Below are 18057 nucleotides of genomic sequence, written 5' to 3'. Positions count from 1 at the left end.
TGAAGATGACAAATAATTTGAATATTTTTCTTAAATGTGATAGTTAATATCAAACTGAAGAAATATTGTATTAAGCTAAGTTCTTCTTTATATATATATATATATATTGATATACCTATCTCCCACAACATGCTAGTAAAATAATATTAACTACCTCGCAAAACGTCATTATATGATCCCACCATGTTCATTCCTTCTTCCATGCCACCTTCCGCATATGTTCATTCAATTATTTAACCAGAGCCAAAGTTGACACAATTATAAACCAAAGAATATTAAAGTAATAAAATTAGATACTTCACATTAGCAATTCAATGTCAAAACCTTCCTCACCTACTGTATGTTTCCCATCATTAAAGTTCATTGTAGTGTGGTAGTTTTACTGGACCATTTTCTCATATCCCTTTTGTGTTTCAAATTTAAGCTGCTTCTTAATCAAAGAGACTAGAGATATGCAAACATAAACAACTGTCGGGAAATGTATTACTTTGCGAGCGAGCAAGGATTCCATGGAACTGGAACACTAAGGGGTCATTTGACATCGTTTCTATTTTTTTGTTTTTTATTTTTTACTTTTTTTTTAATTTTTTGAAAACAAAAACATGTTCGGATACACTAACTATTATGTATGTTAATATGCCGAAAACAAAAACATATTTGGTTAGCACAAAATTATCATGATGCTTTTTTATCATTTTTTTTCCAAATTCCTATTTTTAAATTTTTTTATAAAACATTAATTTTCATTTTAGCTTAATTAATTGTATTATTAAATAAAATTATAACATAGACTGATATTGCATGTATAAAAAATATTTCAAAAAAATTGCACCATTTGAAACTAAAAAATATTTTGGGTTTGCCTTAAAAAATTTAATATATATATATATATATATATATATTCAAATTGGATCCATCCTATTTTTAAAAAATATAAAAGGAGAGGGGGGCAATATACAACATAGTCATAATTTTTTTGAGATCAAGTAAAAAATCAATAGCTGGAGCAACAGATTTTTACAAATATTTTCTTATATATATATATATATAATACATGTTATATCCTAGTTTATAAAAATCAAGGGTAAAACAATAATTTTTACAAATACTTTCTAAAAAAATATAATTTTTAATACTATATAAACTCATTTGTAAAATATCAAGCCCAAATAATTATTTTTTATGAATATTTTTCTTAAATATATATTTTTAAAATTATTAGTATTAATTTGTAAAATTTTTTAATAAAAAAATTAAATTTAAAGAGAGAGAGAGAGAGAGGAGCGGAAAAGGAATGGTTTCATGGTGGGAGGAAGAGTTTTAAAAATGTTTTCAAAAAAATTGAAAATAAAAAAATGTTGTTTTTTATTTTTTTTGGAAACATAGAGATTGTTGCCAAAAAATTTTATAACAAAAACAAGATACAAACATGTTTTTTTAGTTTTGTTTCTAAAATATGAAATTAAAAACAAAATTATGAATTAACAACAATGCCAAACGACCCCTAGGCTAGCATGTGTTCTATAATGAAAATTTGTCATGTCAAATATTTTTTCCACATTAGCCTATGTAATGATCCCGCATGCTCCAAATCAGTCATAATTTATATTTTTAAATTTTTTTAAACCTTTTATTTTAACCTTATTTTTTATTTAAATTTAATATTTTAATCTAAAATAACCGAAGCATCCTTTTGTCAGTGTTCACTTCACGAAGTGGAACATCGGACGTCAAGACATGGACTCCAAACGTTGATTGCTTGGAAGTCTTGAATAGTGTATAAATAGAAGAAAAACCAAGGATTTGTTTGGTTTTAAAAATAGACAAGTTCATAATGATTGGAGAGAAATTATTATCATAAATTGAGTGTACTATAGTATTATCATAAAGTGATAAAGACATGAGAGAAATTATTGCTCACCGACTCACTACAAGCACATGGGTGCCCTATTTTCAAGTGATAGAACAACACATGAGTGTCCATTTTGAAGTGATAAAAACGCATAGGTTAATGCAAGCAACCAGTGGCCCAAAACATGTGCTCACAATTGGCATCAAAGCTTGCTCCATACTTCTAATCAAATTTTTTTTAGGTTTTGGGATAATAATAATAACAACAATAACAACAACAACAATAATAATAATAATGTTGTGGGAGACATGTAAATATTATGTATATATATATATGTTGAGTCTAGCTCATTTGTGAGTTGGATGGAATAAATGGGCTCCAAGGACATGAAAAAAAGAAGCTATGTTAATTAATGGAATGTTAAGGACAAAAGGGTAATCTCATGTGAATGTCCTATTTGTGTAAAACTCTCATTCTTGGGATGAGAGATGAAGTGGAGGTCGGTGTGAAAGAAGTGGAATGAGAAGAAAAGAGGGAGAGTGAAAGAAAGGGCTCAAGGAGAAGAAAAAGGAAATTAGGGCAAACTTGGCAAGAAGATCCCCAGCAATTGGTGCCTGATTTCATCACTTTCGTGAGAAGAGCAACCTTGCTAGTAAGACACCTAATCCTTTTGGGTTGATTCCCATTTTATCTCTTCTTGGAGTCTTTGTTTCCATCTTGTGTGAAGATGATGATGAATGCATGTTGGTACACTCTCTTGTCTATCTCTCATGTCTTTGAGCTTGTATACTTCTAGTTAGTTAGAGAGATCTTTTTAAACTCTATTAATTGACATAGTGGAAGTATTGTAAGAGGCTCTAAGGAATCCAGTGGGTTTACCATGCTAAATCGATATTTTGTATGTTTTGTATGCATTTGTCATCGTATTTGTAGTATTTACCTATTTCTAGATCACAAAGAGGGGTTGTAATCACACTCTTGAGGGTTGCATTTGTCCTAGAAGGGTTTTGAGCCCGTATAGAAACCATTCGGAGTTGTTTTGGAGCCATACGAGTGTCATATGGCCCGTATAAAGGTCGGTATAGAAAATCCTGAGGGATTGCACTAGGTCATACGGCCGTATAGAGGTCGTATAGATTTTTTTGAGAGTTTTCACTAAGTCATACAACTGGCATCCCGGTCATATAGAGGCCATATATATAAATAGTAAATTGCTACATTATCATGAACATTAATTTTTCTACAGTAATTTCCATAGAATTTCTTCACTGTTTCAGTACAGATAACCCAAGAAGTGGTATTAGAGATTCAAGTTGACAAAGGCAGTTCTTGTGACTTAGAATGGAAGGACAAAATGCATGTGGGATGATAAAATTAACCCAATTGAATTATTCAATTTGGAAATAAAAGATGCAAGACTTCGTTATTGTAAAGGACTTGTACTTGGCGGTGATGTGCAAAAAAAAGCCAGAGAAAGTGACTATAGATGAATAGGAAATACTACATCTAAAGGCCATTGCAACGATGAGGCAATGGGTAGATATCAGTATATTTCATCATATCTCTGAAGAAGTCAAGGCCGATGAACTTTGAAAGAATTTAGAAGTCATGTATGAAAAAGAATACTTCTAGGAACAAGGCCTCAATCATTTGAAGGCTAGTAAACTTGAAGCACATAGATGGAAGAAGTATGACAGAGTATACTAGTGACTTCCAAGGCTTAGTGAACCAATTGACTTACTTGAAGATGACTCTTGAAGATGAGTTTCAAGCATTGTTACTCCTAAGTTCCTTACCAGAAAGTTAGGAAACTTTGGTAGTATCTCTAAGTACTTCAGCACCAAGTGGAAAGCTAACCATGGAAATGGTGAAGGAAAGTCTATTAAGTGAAGAGGCAAGGAGAAAGGAAAAAGGTGAAACTTCCTCGGATGTTCTTGTTTTAGAAAAGCTAGAAGATCTTGGTAGAGGCAAGAATAAGTATCTAATGAGTACACACTGTTCACGTATTTTATATCTATTTGTACACTCATTTGGCATGAATTAGAACCATAATGTGGAATTTGATGCTAAATATTGTGTGTTTTGCACTAATAGGCTTAGGGTAGTGCCTTTAAGAGAGTTCTAAAAGAAGTAATTTAGACCGAAAACGATGAAGCTGGAGCTTTCTCGACATCATTATAACAAGGATATGGCAAACTGGGTAGCTTACGGTCCCTCTTACAGTCGTAAGAATAGTCCAGAAGACCTTGCTGGCATGCTTATGCCCGTAAGAAGGATAAAGAGTGAATTCAAAGGACCTTATGGGCAAGGCTTATGCCAGTAAGGTTGCCCGTAAGAATCATCCATAGGACCTTACGACCACAATGCACACCCGCAAGGGCAATCCCAAGAAGTAAATAGAGAAGCTAACAGTCCCGCGCTTACGGCTGTAAGTTGGATTATAACATATTCAGAAGACCTTATGGATGAGGCTTACGACCGTAAGCGTACCCGTAAGACTTATAACTATCTTTCCCAGCTCCCTTATGGCCTTATCCTTACTCCCGTAAGCAGCTTGTAAGTAGTCAGGTATAAATAGAACTTTAGAGGATTTTTAGGGCATCATCTATTCTATCTCTCTATTCTTTGGGGTGATTCTTGGAGGCGAGATTGAGAAGGAAAATGGCAAAATCTCCAGCACTCTAAGCATGATTTGGAAAAGGATTTGGCCTGACATTTAAGGGGATTGGAGATCATAGCCGTTAATCTCATCTTAAAAGTGTGCGAGGAAGATACCTCGGTGACTCTCCATCCTAGGGATTAAAAATTGGGTTTTCATGGATCTTACGTCAACTCCTATTCTTTGTATCTTGAATGCTTGCCCTCCATTGATAGAGAACTAATTTGTAAATGTTTGGGCGTAGTTGAACTCTAGGGTTTACTTATATTACTTTGGTTGTTGGATCTTTTATGATTTAATTGATATTTCTTTTTTGCAATCATATCTATTTTAATCTAATTGCGTATTTGAATGCTTGGTTGCTAACGAGGCGAAAGCCCTAGCTATCATGTTTGATGTGTTATGTGACGAGAACAAATACCTACCTAGCATAGACATGCCATGATTAAAGAGAATTATGAGTAAGCCTAGGTATAGGGTACTTTGTAGACTTCATCTTCCTCAGTTCTCCCGAGTGAGTTATTGATAATCTCCATTCTCTTTGCAATCATATGGAGTGGGTTTTAGGAGAAATTACATTTCTGCTCTATATTCGGATTATGGGTAATCTCTCTTTTTTGTTTTGGAAGATTATCTACTTAAGTGATTGTTATTAGCTCACTATGAGGTTTTATAGAGTATTAATGCGATTGTGTGAATGTCTGTATCAGCTGTGCACCTATTCAGTTACTCTCTGCCTGAGAAATTGGGGTTTGGTATAATTTTGGAAACCTCTCTGTTTAAATAGGATTGCATACCTAGACAACCTTTGTCCTGTACTTCATAACCTTAGATGGATACTACGCCCGGACATCGTCTTTTCCCTTAATTTCTCTCCAGTTTTATTTCTCTTATTTTCTAGTTTTCTTTTGGTTTTGTTTACACACACCACTTCACTTGTTAGGCTAATTTTTGGATTCAGAGTTACTACTAGTATTTACCTCCTTTCTTGTGAACTGACACTCTGCACTTCAAACATACTTTATTACATAATCGGTATGTATACTTGCGTGCGTCCCTATCAGTATCTTTAAGGGCATGGCAACAAAGATGCATCCAGAGGCAGATCGAAGAATAGGTTTTGTTTACACACACCACTTCACTTGTTAGGCTAATTTTTGGATTCAGAGTTACTACTAGTATTTACCTCCTTTCCTGTGAACTGACACTCTGCACTTCAAACATACTTTATTACATAATCGGTATGTATACTTGCGTGCGTCCCTATCAGTATCTTTAAGGGCATGGCAACAAAGATGCATCCAGAGGCAGATCGAAGAATAGGAAAAACATCAAGTGCTTTCATTGTAACAAGATGGGCCACATGAAAAGGGAGTGCAGGCTTCTTAAAAGAGAATAGAGTGGTGAAATTAAAAGGAGAAGGAGAGTAATGCAGTAGCCATAGAGGATGACATTAGTGTTATTTGTGATGATGATTGTATTAATCTTGTGAGCCAGGAGAGTGATTGGGTGTTTGATTCAGGAGCTTCATTCCGTATCACTCCCCATGGTAACTTCTTTTCTACCTACTCTAGAGGTGATTTTAGAAATGTCAAAATGGGTAATAGTGGTGCATCAAAAGTAGTTGGTATTAGAGACATTTGCTTGGAGACCAATCAAGGGCTCAAGCTAGTACTCAAAGATGTTAGGCACGTTCCTGACATTCTCCTAAACTTAATATCCACGAGAAGACTTGATGATGATGATGGGTTTGTCAATTGGTTTGGTGAGATCAAGTGCAACCTCACCAAAGGTTCCCTAGTTATGGCAAACATTGAGAAAAATGGCATGAGAGATGAATGTAATTCAGAAAGATGCAAACATTGAGCTATGACATAGAAGACTTAGGCATGTCAGTGAGAAAGTGCTTCAAATTCTCTCCATGAAGACTCTTTTACTGAATTAGCAAGGGGTATCTCTCAAAACATGTGTTGATTGCTTAGCAGGAAAAATACATAGTGTCATTTCATTCACACTCCCCTTTTAGGAAATCAAATATTCTTGATTTGGTGCATACCGATGTTTGTTCTATGTAGGACAAAACACTTGGGGTGGACACTATTTTGTGACCTTCATTGATGATCATTCAAGGAAGGTCTGGGCAACTATTTTGAAGACCAAAGATCAAGTGCTTGATACCATCAACAATCACCATGTCAAGGTTGAAAGGGAGATAGGAAAATAGTTGGATGCAGTAAGAGCAGATAATGGTGGTGAGTACAAAGGGTCATTTGAGGAGTACTGTAGACTTAATGGAATCATACTTGAGAAGACTCCAGCCAAGACACCCAGCTCAATGGTGTGGTTGAGAGAATGAACAAAACAATTGAAGAGAGGATCAAATGCATTTTCTCTCATGTAATGCTTCCTAAGTCCTTCTGGGAGGAAGCTATGAGAACTATAGTGAATATGATAAACTTTTCTCCAGTAGTAACTCTAGATGGTGATGTGTAGAACAGAGTATGGACTGGGAAAAAGATTTCTTATACTCATTTGAGAGTATTTGGTTGCAGGGCATTTGTTCACATTCCTAAAGATGAATGGTCCAACCTTGATAACAAAGTGAAGAAGTGCATTTTCTTGGGTTATGGTCATGATGAGTTTGGGTACAGACTGTGGGATTCGGTGAATGGGAAGGTTGTCAGGAGCAGAGATGCATTTTTGGAAGATCAGATGACTGACTTTAATGAGCAAGGAGAGACCTATAGTTCCTCAGTTGAGATTATTATCAGTATTGATCTAGTTCCCTTTCCTGTACAGAGTTCATCTCAAGGGCGAAATGTCCAAGAAAGTGGGAATGATGTTATTACTGATGAAGTTCCTCCTGTTAAAGATATAGGGCCAACTGAAGGAGTTGAAGAAGCATCTCTAACACCACCAGTTGAGACTTAAATGAGAAGGTCTACTAGAGATCGCCATCCCTCTAATAGATATAGTCTCAATGATTTTGTTATGCTCAATGGCGGGGGAGAGCCAGATACATATGATGAAGATGCAAGAGGAGATGAAATCCTTGTGCTCAATGATTTGGTAAAGTTACCAAAAGACATAATGACACTTAAGAACAAGTGGGTGAACAAGTTGAAGACTGAAAGTAATAGCTCACAACCAAAGTACAAGGCGAGGTTGGTTATGAAGGGGTTCAATCAGAAGAAAGGTATTGGCTTTGAAGAAATATTTTCTCTAGTTATGAAGATGTCATGTATTAAAGTTGCACTTGGTATAGCTGCTAGCCTAAACCTAGAGGTGGAACAACTTGATGTGAAAACTACATTCCTTCGTGGTGATCTAGAGGGGAAATATATATGGAGCAACCAGAGGGGTTCAAAATCAAGGGAAATGAAAATCTAGTATATAGATTGAGAAAGAGCCTGTATGGACTCAAACAAGCACCAAGGCAATGGTAAAAGAAGTTTGATTCCTTTATGATGACTCAAGGATACACTAGAACATCTACTAATCATTGTGTGTTTGTGAAGATGTACTCAAATGATGACTCATTATTCTTTTGCTTTATGTTGATGACATGCTGATTGTTGGTAGTAATGCAAGTAAGATTGAAGACTTGAAGAGACAGTTGAACAAGTCCTTTGCTATGAAGGACTTAGGCACAGTGAAATAGATCCTTGGTATGAAGATTTCCCGTGACAGGATGAATGGGAAGTTATGATTATCTCAAGAAGTCTACATTGAGAAGGTTCTTGAGAGGTTCAACATATGCAATATCAAGGCTGTTAGTTTTCCACTTGTAGGTTATTTCAAACTTAGTTCAAGTTATTGTCCCTCAATTGATAAAAGGAAGGAGAAGATGAGCTGAGTTCCATATGCATCTGCTGTTGGAAGTTTGATGTATGCCATGATGTCTATGAGGCCAGATATTGCTCATGTTGTTGGAGTTATGAGCAGATTTCTCTCAAATTCGGGAAAGCAACACTGGGCTACAGTGAAGTGAATACTGAGGTATTTAAGAGGTACTTCCCATGCATGTTTATGCTTTGGTAGATGTGAACCTATTTTGGATTAGTATACATATTCAGACATGGTAGAGGATGTGGACTCTAGAAAATTAGTTTTAGGGTTCATGATGACCTTTGCAGGGGAGCTATTTTTTGGTAGTCAAAACTGTAGAAGTGTGTTGTACTATCCACCATAGAAGCTGAGTATATTGCAATTACTGAGGGTTTCAATTACTGAAGTGTGTTGCACTATCCACCACAGAGCTCCAACTTGGCAACTTATTCTAATGCCTATAATTTGTGGGTTGGATGGAATAAATGGGCTACAAGGCCATAAAAAAAAAGAAGGTATGTCAATTAATGAAATGTTAAGGGCAAAAGGGCAATCTCATGTGAATGTCCTATTTGTGTAAAACTCTCATCGTGGGATGAGAGATGAAGTGGAGGTCAGTGTGAAAGAAGTTGAATGAGAAGAAAAGAGAGAGGGTGAAAGAAAGGGCTCATGGAGAAGAAAAAGAAAATTAGGGAAAACTTGGCAAGAAGATCCCCGGCCATTGGTGCCTAATTTCATCACATTCATGAGAAGAGCAACCTTGCTAGTAAGACACCTAATCCTTTTGGGTTGATTCCATTTTATCTCTTCTTGGAGTCTTTGTTTCCATCTTGTGTGAAGATGATGATGAATGTGTGTTGGTACACTCTCTTGTCTATCGCTCATGTCTTTGAGCTTGTATACTTCTAGTTAGTTAGAGAGGTCTTTGTAAACTCTATTAATTGATACAGTGGAAGTATTGTAAGAGGCTCTAAGGAATCCCGTGGTTTTTCCATTTATTCGTAGGGTTTCCACGCTAAAATTGATATTTTATATCTTTTGTATGCATTTGTCATTGTCTTTGTAGTATTTACCTACTTCTAGATCACAAAGAGGGGTTGTAATCACACTTTTGAGGGTTGCATTTGTCCTAGGAGCGTTTTGAGCCTGTATAGAAACCATTCGGAGTTGTTTTGGAGACATACGGGTGCCATATGACGCGTATAGAGGTCGGTATAAAAAATCCTGAGAGGTTGCACTAGGTCATACGGCCGTATAGATTTTCTCGAGAGTTTTTCACTAAGTCATATGGGCGGCATCTTGGCCGTATAGAGGCCATATGCATGAATATTATGAATAGTGATTTTACTATAGTATCTTTTCACGAGTAATTTCTTCTATTGTTTGGTACGGGTGACCCTCGGAGCAATATATATATATATATATATATATATGGCGTTATGTTGGAAAAACTCATCTTAACATGCTACAAGTTTAGTGTTTAAAAGCCCACATTGAAATTGACTTATAGCCTTACTTCTCGAATTTTCGCGAGAAGGGTGATAAACTAAACATTATGAACTTTGATCATATGATTGGTTTAAATGACAAAATGATCATCCTTTAATTAGTATGCCTTCATGCACAAAACACTAGTCTCAAAATATTAGCCCTAAATGATAATTAAGACAAGAGTGTACTAGTCTTATCACCAAGTGAAAAAGCTGGAGAGAGAGTAGTTACTTCTTGACTCACCACAAGCACACTGGATGTCCTATTTTTAAAATGATAAAACAACACATGAGTATCTGATTTTGAAGTGATAAAAGATGCCAGGTGTTAATGTAAAGCACACAGATGCCCAAAACATGTGCTCTAAGCGACATCAAAATTGGCTTCAAAGTCTACATATTTCTCAACTTGAGTAGGGTTTTGTGATCTTGCATAATGATGATGATGATAATGATGATGATGATGATGATGATGATGATGATGATGATGTTGTGGGAGGCAGATAAACATTATATATATATATATGTGTGTGTGTGTGTGTGTGTGTGTGTGTGTGTGTGTTAGCAGTCTATTGGAAAAACTCATCTTAACACGCTATAAGTTTAGTGTTAAAAATCGCATTGAAATTAATTGGCAAGCCTTACCTTTGAGAAGTCTGATTTAGTGGCAAAAAATGGCATAGTGCTTTCGATTTTTCAAAGAAATTGATAACCCAACTTTATGAATTTCCACGATATTGTTGGTTTAAATGACAAATATATATATATATATATATATATATATATATATATATATATTAGTAGTATGTTAAAAAAACTCAATCTTAACACATGCTACAAGTTTAGTGTTAAAGCCACATTAAAATTGACTGGTAGACACTTATCTCTTATAAGTCTAATTTGGCAGCAAAAAAATGGCATGATGCTCAAGAATTTTCACAGAAAGTGATAAACCCAACCTTATGAATTTCGATGATATTGTTGGTTTAAATGACAAAAATAATCAATCTTTCATTAGTATGCCTTCTTGCACAAATCATTCGTCTCCCTAGTTAAGCACGAAATTGGTAATTAAGATAGGAGAAAGGATCAATGCCATACTGTTAATCATTATTGTTAGCCATCAAATTTGATTTATTTAAGTGCCATAGCGAATCACAATTCTACTCTCACTACAAGAAGAATCATGAATTGGCATGAAAAAAATCGTGACAAATTTGTCGCAACATTTGACATGGAACTAACAAATTGTGAGCCCCACTTTATTTTTTTTTTTAAAAATTCTAATGTCAAATTCAGTAGTTAGGTTTAAATTTTTTTTATATACTTTATGTTTCAGTTATTTTTTCAAACCCTACCCACCTCTTTGCCTCCTTCTATCTTAGTCTTGTCATTTAAGAAAAGTTAGATCTAGCGTCTCTCCTTGTTTACATGTGGTGCCGGGGATGAGGAGGATGGAAGGGTCTCACCGTCAAGGGTCTGGTTTCATTGTTATTGTTGAGGCAAGGATCTAATTCTTTAATTTTTTTTGCTTATTCAAAAATTTTTTGGCTGATATTATGAGATTAGAATGTTCTGGCCTTGAATTAATGTTGGTATAAAAGCTTGATTGAAAATTTAAGGATATTTATTTAGAAATTAAAAAAATGAGATGTTGTTGTCAATTCTTGGATGTGTTGTTGGAGTATTTGATCCGGTACTTTATTGAAGCATATCTAGGGCTTGATTGATTGGAATCTTGAATCCTTAGTTGATTGTGGCGATTATCCCTTTTGATACAGTTCTTGACAAAATTTACAATTGAAGATGCCATTGATATTTGGGTTTGTGGGGATAAATTTGAGAGTGTACAAGTCTATAGTGAAGATAATGAATTCTTGAGATTTTATTGAAGAGCTTTTCTTTGGGATGTGATTTTTCTTAGAAATTGGATGGCTATAAGGTTGATAGGTTTTAGAAAATTTTCTTATAGCATAGCAGATATATCTATTTAATTTGGGAGATCTAGAGACATAATTTGGAAGATATTACAATAAAGAAATTGGAGCTATTGATCTTGTTTAGCTGACTACCAAATTTCATAATTTGTGTATAAGTATCATGTAAATTATAGGCTTTAAACTCAGGTGACACAGACATGATTTCTTTATAGCCCTTGAGAATTTATTGATTTATTTCATGATTGTAGATTTTGATTTAGATTTAGACTTATATGAGAAAGTTGTAGAAAATGATTGTATCTTTGCTTCTGCCAAATTTAGAATTCTTACCCTTGTAATTTGTGAGATATGATCAGATTTCTATAGGTGTACTCAATGGCATTTCTGCAGAAAGCATGAAGATTGATTAGAGAATTTGATGATCTTAGAGCTTGAATCATGACTCATGTTTATAAGAAAGTTGTTTAATTTTGAGTTAATTATATGCTCCAGAAGTTTAATCTTATTTGAAATTATATGTTGTGAGATATTTTTTTTTATTAGAAAAGGCATGTTTGAAATTGCTGGTTTGCATGTTTATGATTTTTAAAAGTGATAGCTTAAATTCTATAGATCTCAAATCATTGTGAGATTTGGATATGTTATAGATGTAGATGTCTAGTTTTCTCAGAAGATTGAAATTTTTTATTTGGGTTAGAATTCGCAAAGCTATGCTGATTTCAATCTTAAAGGTTGTAGGGGAATTTGTTATTAATCTTGACTTTTGTAACTTTGTTAGTGTCTTGAAACTGTTTTTGCATTCTTGTGAATTATAGAATTTGTTTTGTTTGTAATTCTGATGGGTTATTCCCAAATATAGGACTTTCCGAGAAAACTCGATTGGTGTGAATTCAAAATCTGGTCATTAGACATGTAAGTATCCCATATAAATCCTATTATATGTATATACTCAAAAATTCTAGTTTTTTTAACTTCTGGAATTTTTGAGAAAAATACTGATTATTTCGATTTATATTTTGAATTATTTATTTATTTATTATTTGCAATTCATATGTAAGCATTTAGATTTGGAAATGAATTGGAATTATTTTCTATATGAAAATGGGATTATCAAATTTCTGTATTCTATTTTGATAAATATTTGGGCATAACGTATTTTGACATAATAACTTGTAGTCCTCAACTAACTTTGCAATAACTCTGTCATTGGGGGTTAAACACTGACCATATGGATATGTACTTGTGAAATATAAACTATAGTTTCTCACCTTTTCATTGGTGAAGAATAACGGTCTCTGATAATTCTAGCTCGGGTCATCGAGGGTAAACATATGACCTCTGATATTTTGTTTTGGCAATAGTTATTTGTGGGATATATACGCTTGACTTTTTGATCAGTTATGTTTTATTGAAAAACTTGACTTTTGACTTTGATTCTGATAAACTTATATTTTATTATACTTTGTTTGAGTTTTGAAATTTTGAAACTTTTATGATCCTGATATTTTTAGTGGGTACTTACTGGGTTGTAAAGCTCATAAATTTCGTTGTAAATTTTCGCAGATCAAGAGTATACTTGTGATGGATAGCTTAGTGCGAATCGTTGAGCGACCGCCATTTTAGTAGTAGTTAAGGAAGACTTATATTTTGTATTATGTTCACCTAGATGTGGGAGGTTATACCTTGTATGGTTGCATTGTATATGAGTTTATGGGGACACAGATATTTATATATGGGGATTCTTGAAATTTCATATGTGATGATTCATAGAAATGTTTAGAGTCGAACTCTTATATGCTTACATATAGAAATGTATGGTTGTGATTTTCCTGATTTTGACTTTGAGCTGACTAAAATTATACCTTGAATTTAAAGACTTTAGAAATAGAATTTGGAGAAGTTTAAAACTCACCTGCAAAATTTTGAATTTACTAGATTTGTATCTTAAGAGATATGCTCTTATAAATAGTCTATCATAGAGGTTACTTTTGTGCAAGACTTGAAGTGTAAATGGCATTTTTCATGATTCTGGAAGCAGTTTTGGAAAAACAAATGCGAAATATAAAGAATATTTGTTATGACATTAGCTACTTGTCCTTAAAATATATCTGCAATTGGATGTGCATTATGGGAGATATTCATGATTTTTTAAAACTTGACTGAAATATAAATGTGTAGAAAATTAGGTGAGATTCAAATTGATATGATAATTTGTGGAAAGCTAAGAATATTATGGAACTTGGTCACATTGTATCTTGGTGAGTCTAAATTTATTTGAAATAGGAATCATGAGATTTGACAAGTTTAAGTATTGCTATAATATTTGATTTGAGGGAAAAAAAATCAAGCAAATTTAAGGTTTGTGATCGAATACTTGATGATTGCTAATGTAATGATAATTTTATATTGCATTGTTGATGTTGGTAAGGCAAAAGATATTTATTGAGTTAGGGATTTTTGTCAAGGCTACTTCTATCCAAAATGAGCAATGTCTTTTACTCTTATTTATATATAGTGAAGTTTTGACTTATGATTTTTGTTGGTTCTACTAGCAATTTGATCTTCAGTTGATGAGGAAAAATTATGTGTCCTGATATTGTTTTAGACTTGAGTATGTGCATAATTTTGATGTTCTTCCTTATTTTGAGAGATGCTTGTTGGTTATTAAATATTATCTATGATAATCATGCTAGATGATTTTAGTAGGCAACATGTATTCTAGTGGAAAAGAAAGAAACTAATGGCCTTTTAATTTTTTCTAAACGTGGTTGATTTAGTCATCATATCCATGGGATGCTACAGGAATTGATGATTCTAATCAAGTTTTGATAGATTTCAATGGTGGTAAAGTATTTGTGCTCAAAATCCTATTTGAGAGTTGGATGACAAGTAACCCGATCATAAATCCTGATATTGATGATTACTAGAGAATGTCCAAGGACATTGATTTTTAAGTTATGTTTGATATAAGTTGGTGCAAAACCTTAACTTTGCTTGATGTTCATTTGTTGTGACCATTGTTCTTTTTGTATCATCATTCAAGTTTGTTTTAATTCCGTGCCAAATATACAAATTTAATAATTTTACAAGGTAGTGCCAAATGCAGTGCCAAACATATTTTTTTAAAAATAATTTATTAATATCGTGACAAATGGGGTGTAAAAAATACAAATATAATAATGTATTAATACCGTGCCAAATATAATACAAAAATATAAATATAATAATATATTAATATAGTGGCAAATACCATACAAAAAATATAAATATAATCATACATTAATGCCGTGTCAGAAATACAAATATAATAATATATTAAATTCATGTTAAATACAGTGCCAAAAATACATGTATAGTAATATATTAACATTATACCAAATATTGTAAAAAAAATATAAATATAATAATATATTAATATGGTAAAAAAATTGTGCCAAAAACACAAATATAATGATAAATTATCTAACTTTACTTAGTTAAGCTTATTAAGAATGATTAATATGTAATTAAGGGGTAACCCAACATAATTAGTACTAACCCTTCTCAACCCTATCTTAAACAACCGTTGCAACCCCAACACCATCTCATCTTCATCATCTTCAAGCCCTAATCCTCAATCCCCATTGAAGCCTAGGGTTAGTATCGCGGCCGGAAAACACTGATTGGGTTTCAATGTCTTAAGTTCCTTCCTCGCTGGTGAACTCCACCATACCAAGCAAACCCTTACTCCACCCCTTTCTTCATCACCGCCATTGACTCTATTAGCTTGATCTACAAGGGCTACGCCAATGGCTAATTGGGCAGCGGCGTCGCCACCCAACAAGCCATCACCAACTTTTCCTCGTCCTTCATCGCCCAATCTTCAAACTCCAAGCTCCACAAGAACTCCACCTCCTCCACCGGCCAAGCACTTTCAGATCTCTACCAGTGCTGTGGAGACCTCTCCGGCACTGACTGCGCCACTTGCGTCACTCGAGTGATTCCGATGTGGTCGTCTCTTTTTGGTCCCAGGGATGCCGCTGCTCGCGTGCAGCTCACTAGCTGTTATGCGCTTTACCAGGCTGCTGGTTATCCTCAGGTCGCTGGTACTTAGGGCTTGTTTGGATGAGCTTTTGGAAAACCCAGAAGTGCTTTTTTATAAGTTAAGCACTTCTGGGTTCAAAAAAAGTTGTTTGTATTGGCTTTTCTGCAAAAGCAGAAGTTGTAAAAAAAGCTGTTTTTCAGCTTTTTTTCATAAGCTAGTCATGAGCAGCTTCTGAAAAAAGCTGTTTTTTAGCTTATTTTTATAGCTTCTGCTTTTACAGAAAAGCTAATACAAACACAAAATATAAAAAAGTGCTTAACTTACTCTGGAAAAACACTTTTTCCAGAAACACTTCTACTAAACTTAAAAAAAGTGCTTTTTTGATAAGCCAACCCAAACAAGGCCTTAGTTTCTTTTCAAGATCTGCGGGAGTAGTGGCAGTGGGAATGGTTTTAGGAGAGGAGGGATATGATGTTCTCGAATCTTCAGAATGGATTATCGGGGAGCGGTGGGGCGGGGTTCTACAAGCTGAGCTACCGGTTGGTGTACTCCATGGCATCAGTCAGAGAGAGATTTGTCGGCTAGGGACGTGGGGAGTGCATTGCGAGGGCCTGCGAAGGCTGAGGTCAAGTCGTGGCGGTGCTTTGCTTCCGGCCGGGTTTATCTCGATAAGTGCTACATTAGCTACAATTATTACACTGATGGCGTCCCCCGCAGTAGGGGCGGCAGAGGAGGAATTGGAGGTAAATTGAGCTCCTGGTCTTGTCTCTGTTTCTCATTTTGATGATTGAGATCAAGATATAGTGAACTACGTTGCTTTTTGGGGATGGGTTAGGGTGTTATCTTGATTATCTTTTTTTTCCACATGTTTTTAATCTTTGATTGGCGAAGTAGGGCAACAAATGAGGAAGACGGTGGGCATTGTTGTTGTAGGTGCAGTTGGGCTAGGGTTTGTAGTGATTTGCTTGTTATTTGCTAGGTATTTAAGAAAAGTCAAATATGGTGAGTTCTCGATTAAACAAACTCCATTTTTATGGTTTAATATCTTGGATTTCTTGCTATTCATGAAATACTGCCATTAATAGAGCTTGATTTCTCTCGTGATGGTGAATTTTTGATTTGCAACCAAGTTTCTAGTATATTATCTGGAATTTATTATATATTATTACTGAAATCACGGCCATTAGATGAGGTTCATTTGATAGTGATGGCCAATTCTCTAGTTTGAAATCGGGTTTCTAGGATATTATCTTGAATTTTTCTGTCTATATCTGAGGTTACTGTTATTAATGAAGCTTGATGCTCCAGGCCTTCAGTTTGAAACTTATCTTGAATATGTTGTTGGTTTCTGAAATTACTTGTGATTGTGATGTTTCAGATCTTTATTTGAAAGTTGAAGCCCACTTTATTTTTATAGGGTATTTAAGCTTAAACCTATTGTTCACTTCCAATACATGTTTCTTAATATAATAGTATCTTGAATTCTTTTCTATTACTGAAGTTACTGTTAATAGTGGAGCTCGACGTGCCACTGATGGTGGTTACTCTGGTGTGAATAGTCTTGAGCTTGTTGCTGTTTTATGGAATTATCTGTGCTTGTGATGTTTTTTTAAGTAGAAAACTGGAACTTCATTTTATAGTGTATTTTAGCTTGAATAATCCGTTGTTCATTTATGAAACCAAGTTTTCAGTATAAAATCTTGAATTTCTTATCTATTACTGAAAACTGCCATTAATAGAGTTTGGCATGACACACTGACAGTGATGATACGTTCTTTAGTTTAAAACCAAGTTTCTAGTGTAGCATCAGGAATTTGTGGTTGGTTTTTGAAATTAATTGCGATTGTGATGCTAAGTTTTTTGTTTGAAAGTTGGAACTCCCTTTAGCGTATTTAAACTTGAAACTTTTGTCATTTTTGAAATTAATTCCATTGTTTGAATTATTGAAGTTGTTATAGCCAATGATTGAACTTATTGGAACAATTTTGTATTTTATGTTCTATTTCAGGAACCATTATGCATATTTTAAACCTGGTTTCTTACCAAAAAAAGGTCATGTCTGTATATTTTTCTTTGCTTTTAACTGAAGCAAAATTTCATTGTCATGTTCGCCTAGGAGGTATTGTTAACAGCGCATTGCGCCCTCAAATTCCAACTTATTGTGATCTTGAACGGAGATCATTAATGGAAAGTTGTTGGTCAGCTAATCCTGCGGAAAGGCCTTCATTCACTGAAATTTCTTAGAGGTTGAGGAAAATGTCTGC

General features: G+C 34.3%; 1 protein-coding gene and 1 long non-coding RNA gene across 2 annotated transcripts; both read left to right on the top strand.

The window, feature by feature from the left end:
• The first annotated feature begins 2356 nt into the window (after window positions 1–2356).
• On the top strand, window positions 2357–13422 carry LOC120253718. Its single transcript, XR_005534383.1, has 3 exons — window positions 2357–2504; window positions 12629–12681; window positions 13333–13422. It is a non-coding gene; the product is annotated as an uncharacterized LOC120253718 (long non-coding RNA).
• Window positions 13423–14001: 579 nt separating this feature from the next.
• On the top strand, window positions 14002–17395 carry LOC120253716 (plasmodesmata-located protein 2-like). The gene is made up of 4 exons (XM_039261981.1): window positions 14002–14027; window positions 15574–15854; window positions 16360–16536; window positions 17295–17395. Exons 1-4 carry the CDS (start codon window positions 14002–14004, stop codon window positions 17393–17395), a joined length of 585 nt encoding a protein of 194 aa, XP_039117915.1.
• Window positions 17396–18057: the final 662 nt, after the last annotated feature.

Source organism: Dioscorea cayenensis, unplaced genomic scaffold, assembly GCF_009730915.1.
Source record: "Dioscorea cayenensis subsp. rotundata cultivar TDr96_F1 unplaced genomic scaffold, TDr96_F1_v2_PseudoChromosome.rev07_lg8_w22 25.fasta BLBR01000173.1, whole genome shotgun sequence".
Lineage (NCBI taxonomy): Eukaryota > Viridiplantae > Streptophyta > Magnoliopsida > Dioscoreales > Dioscoreaceae > Dioscorea > Dioscorea cayenensis.
Note: the sequence above shows the minus strand (reverse complement) of the source record. Positions and strands in the feature narration are given on the sequence as shown.

Coding starts and splice junctions, on each gene's coding strand:
- LOC120253716 (XM_039261981.1), top strand. CDS start 14,002: ATGGAACTTGGTCACATTGTATCTTG. Junction 15,855..16,359: donor TGGTTATCCTCAGGTCGCTG/GTACTTAGGGCT, acceptor GGCATCAGTCAG/AGAGAGATTTGTCGGCTAGG. Junction 16,537..17,294: donor CGGCAGAGGAGGAATTGGAG/GTAAATTGAGCT, acceptor CTATTACTGAAG/TTACTGTTAATAGTGGAGCT.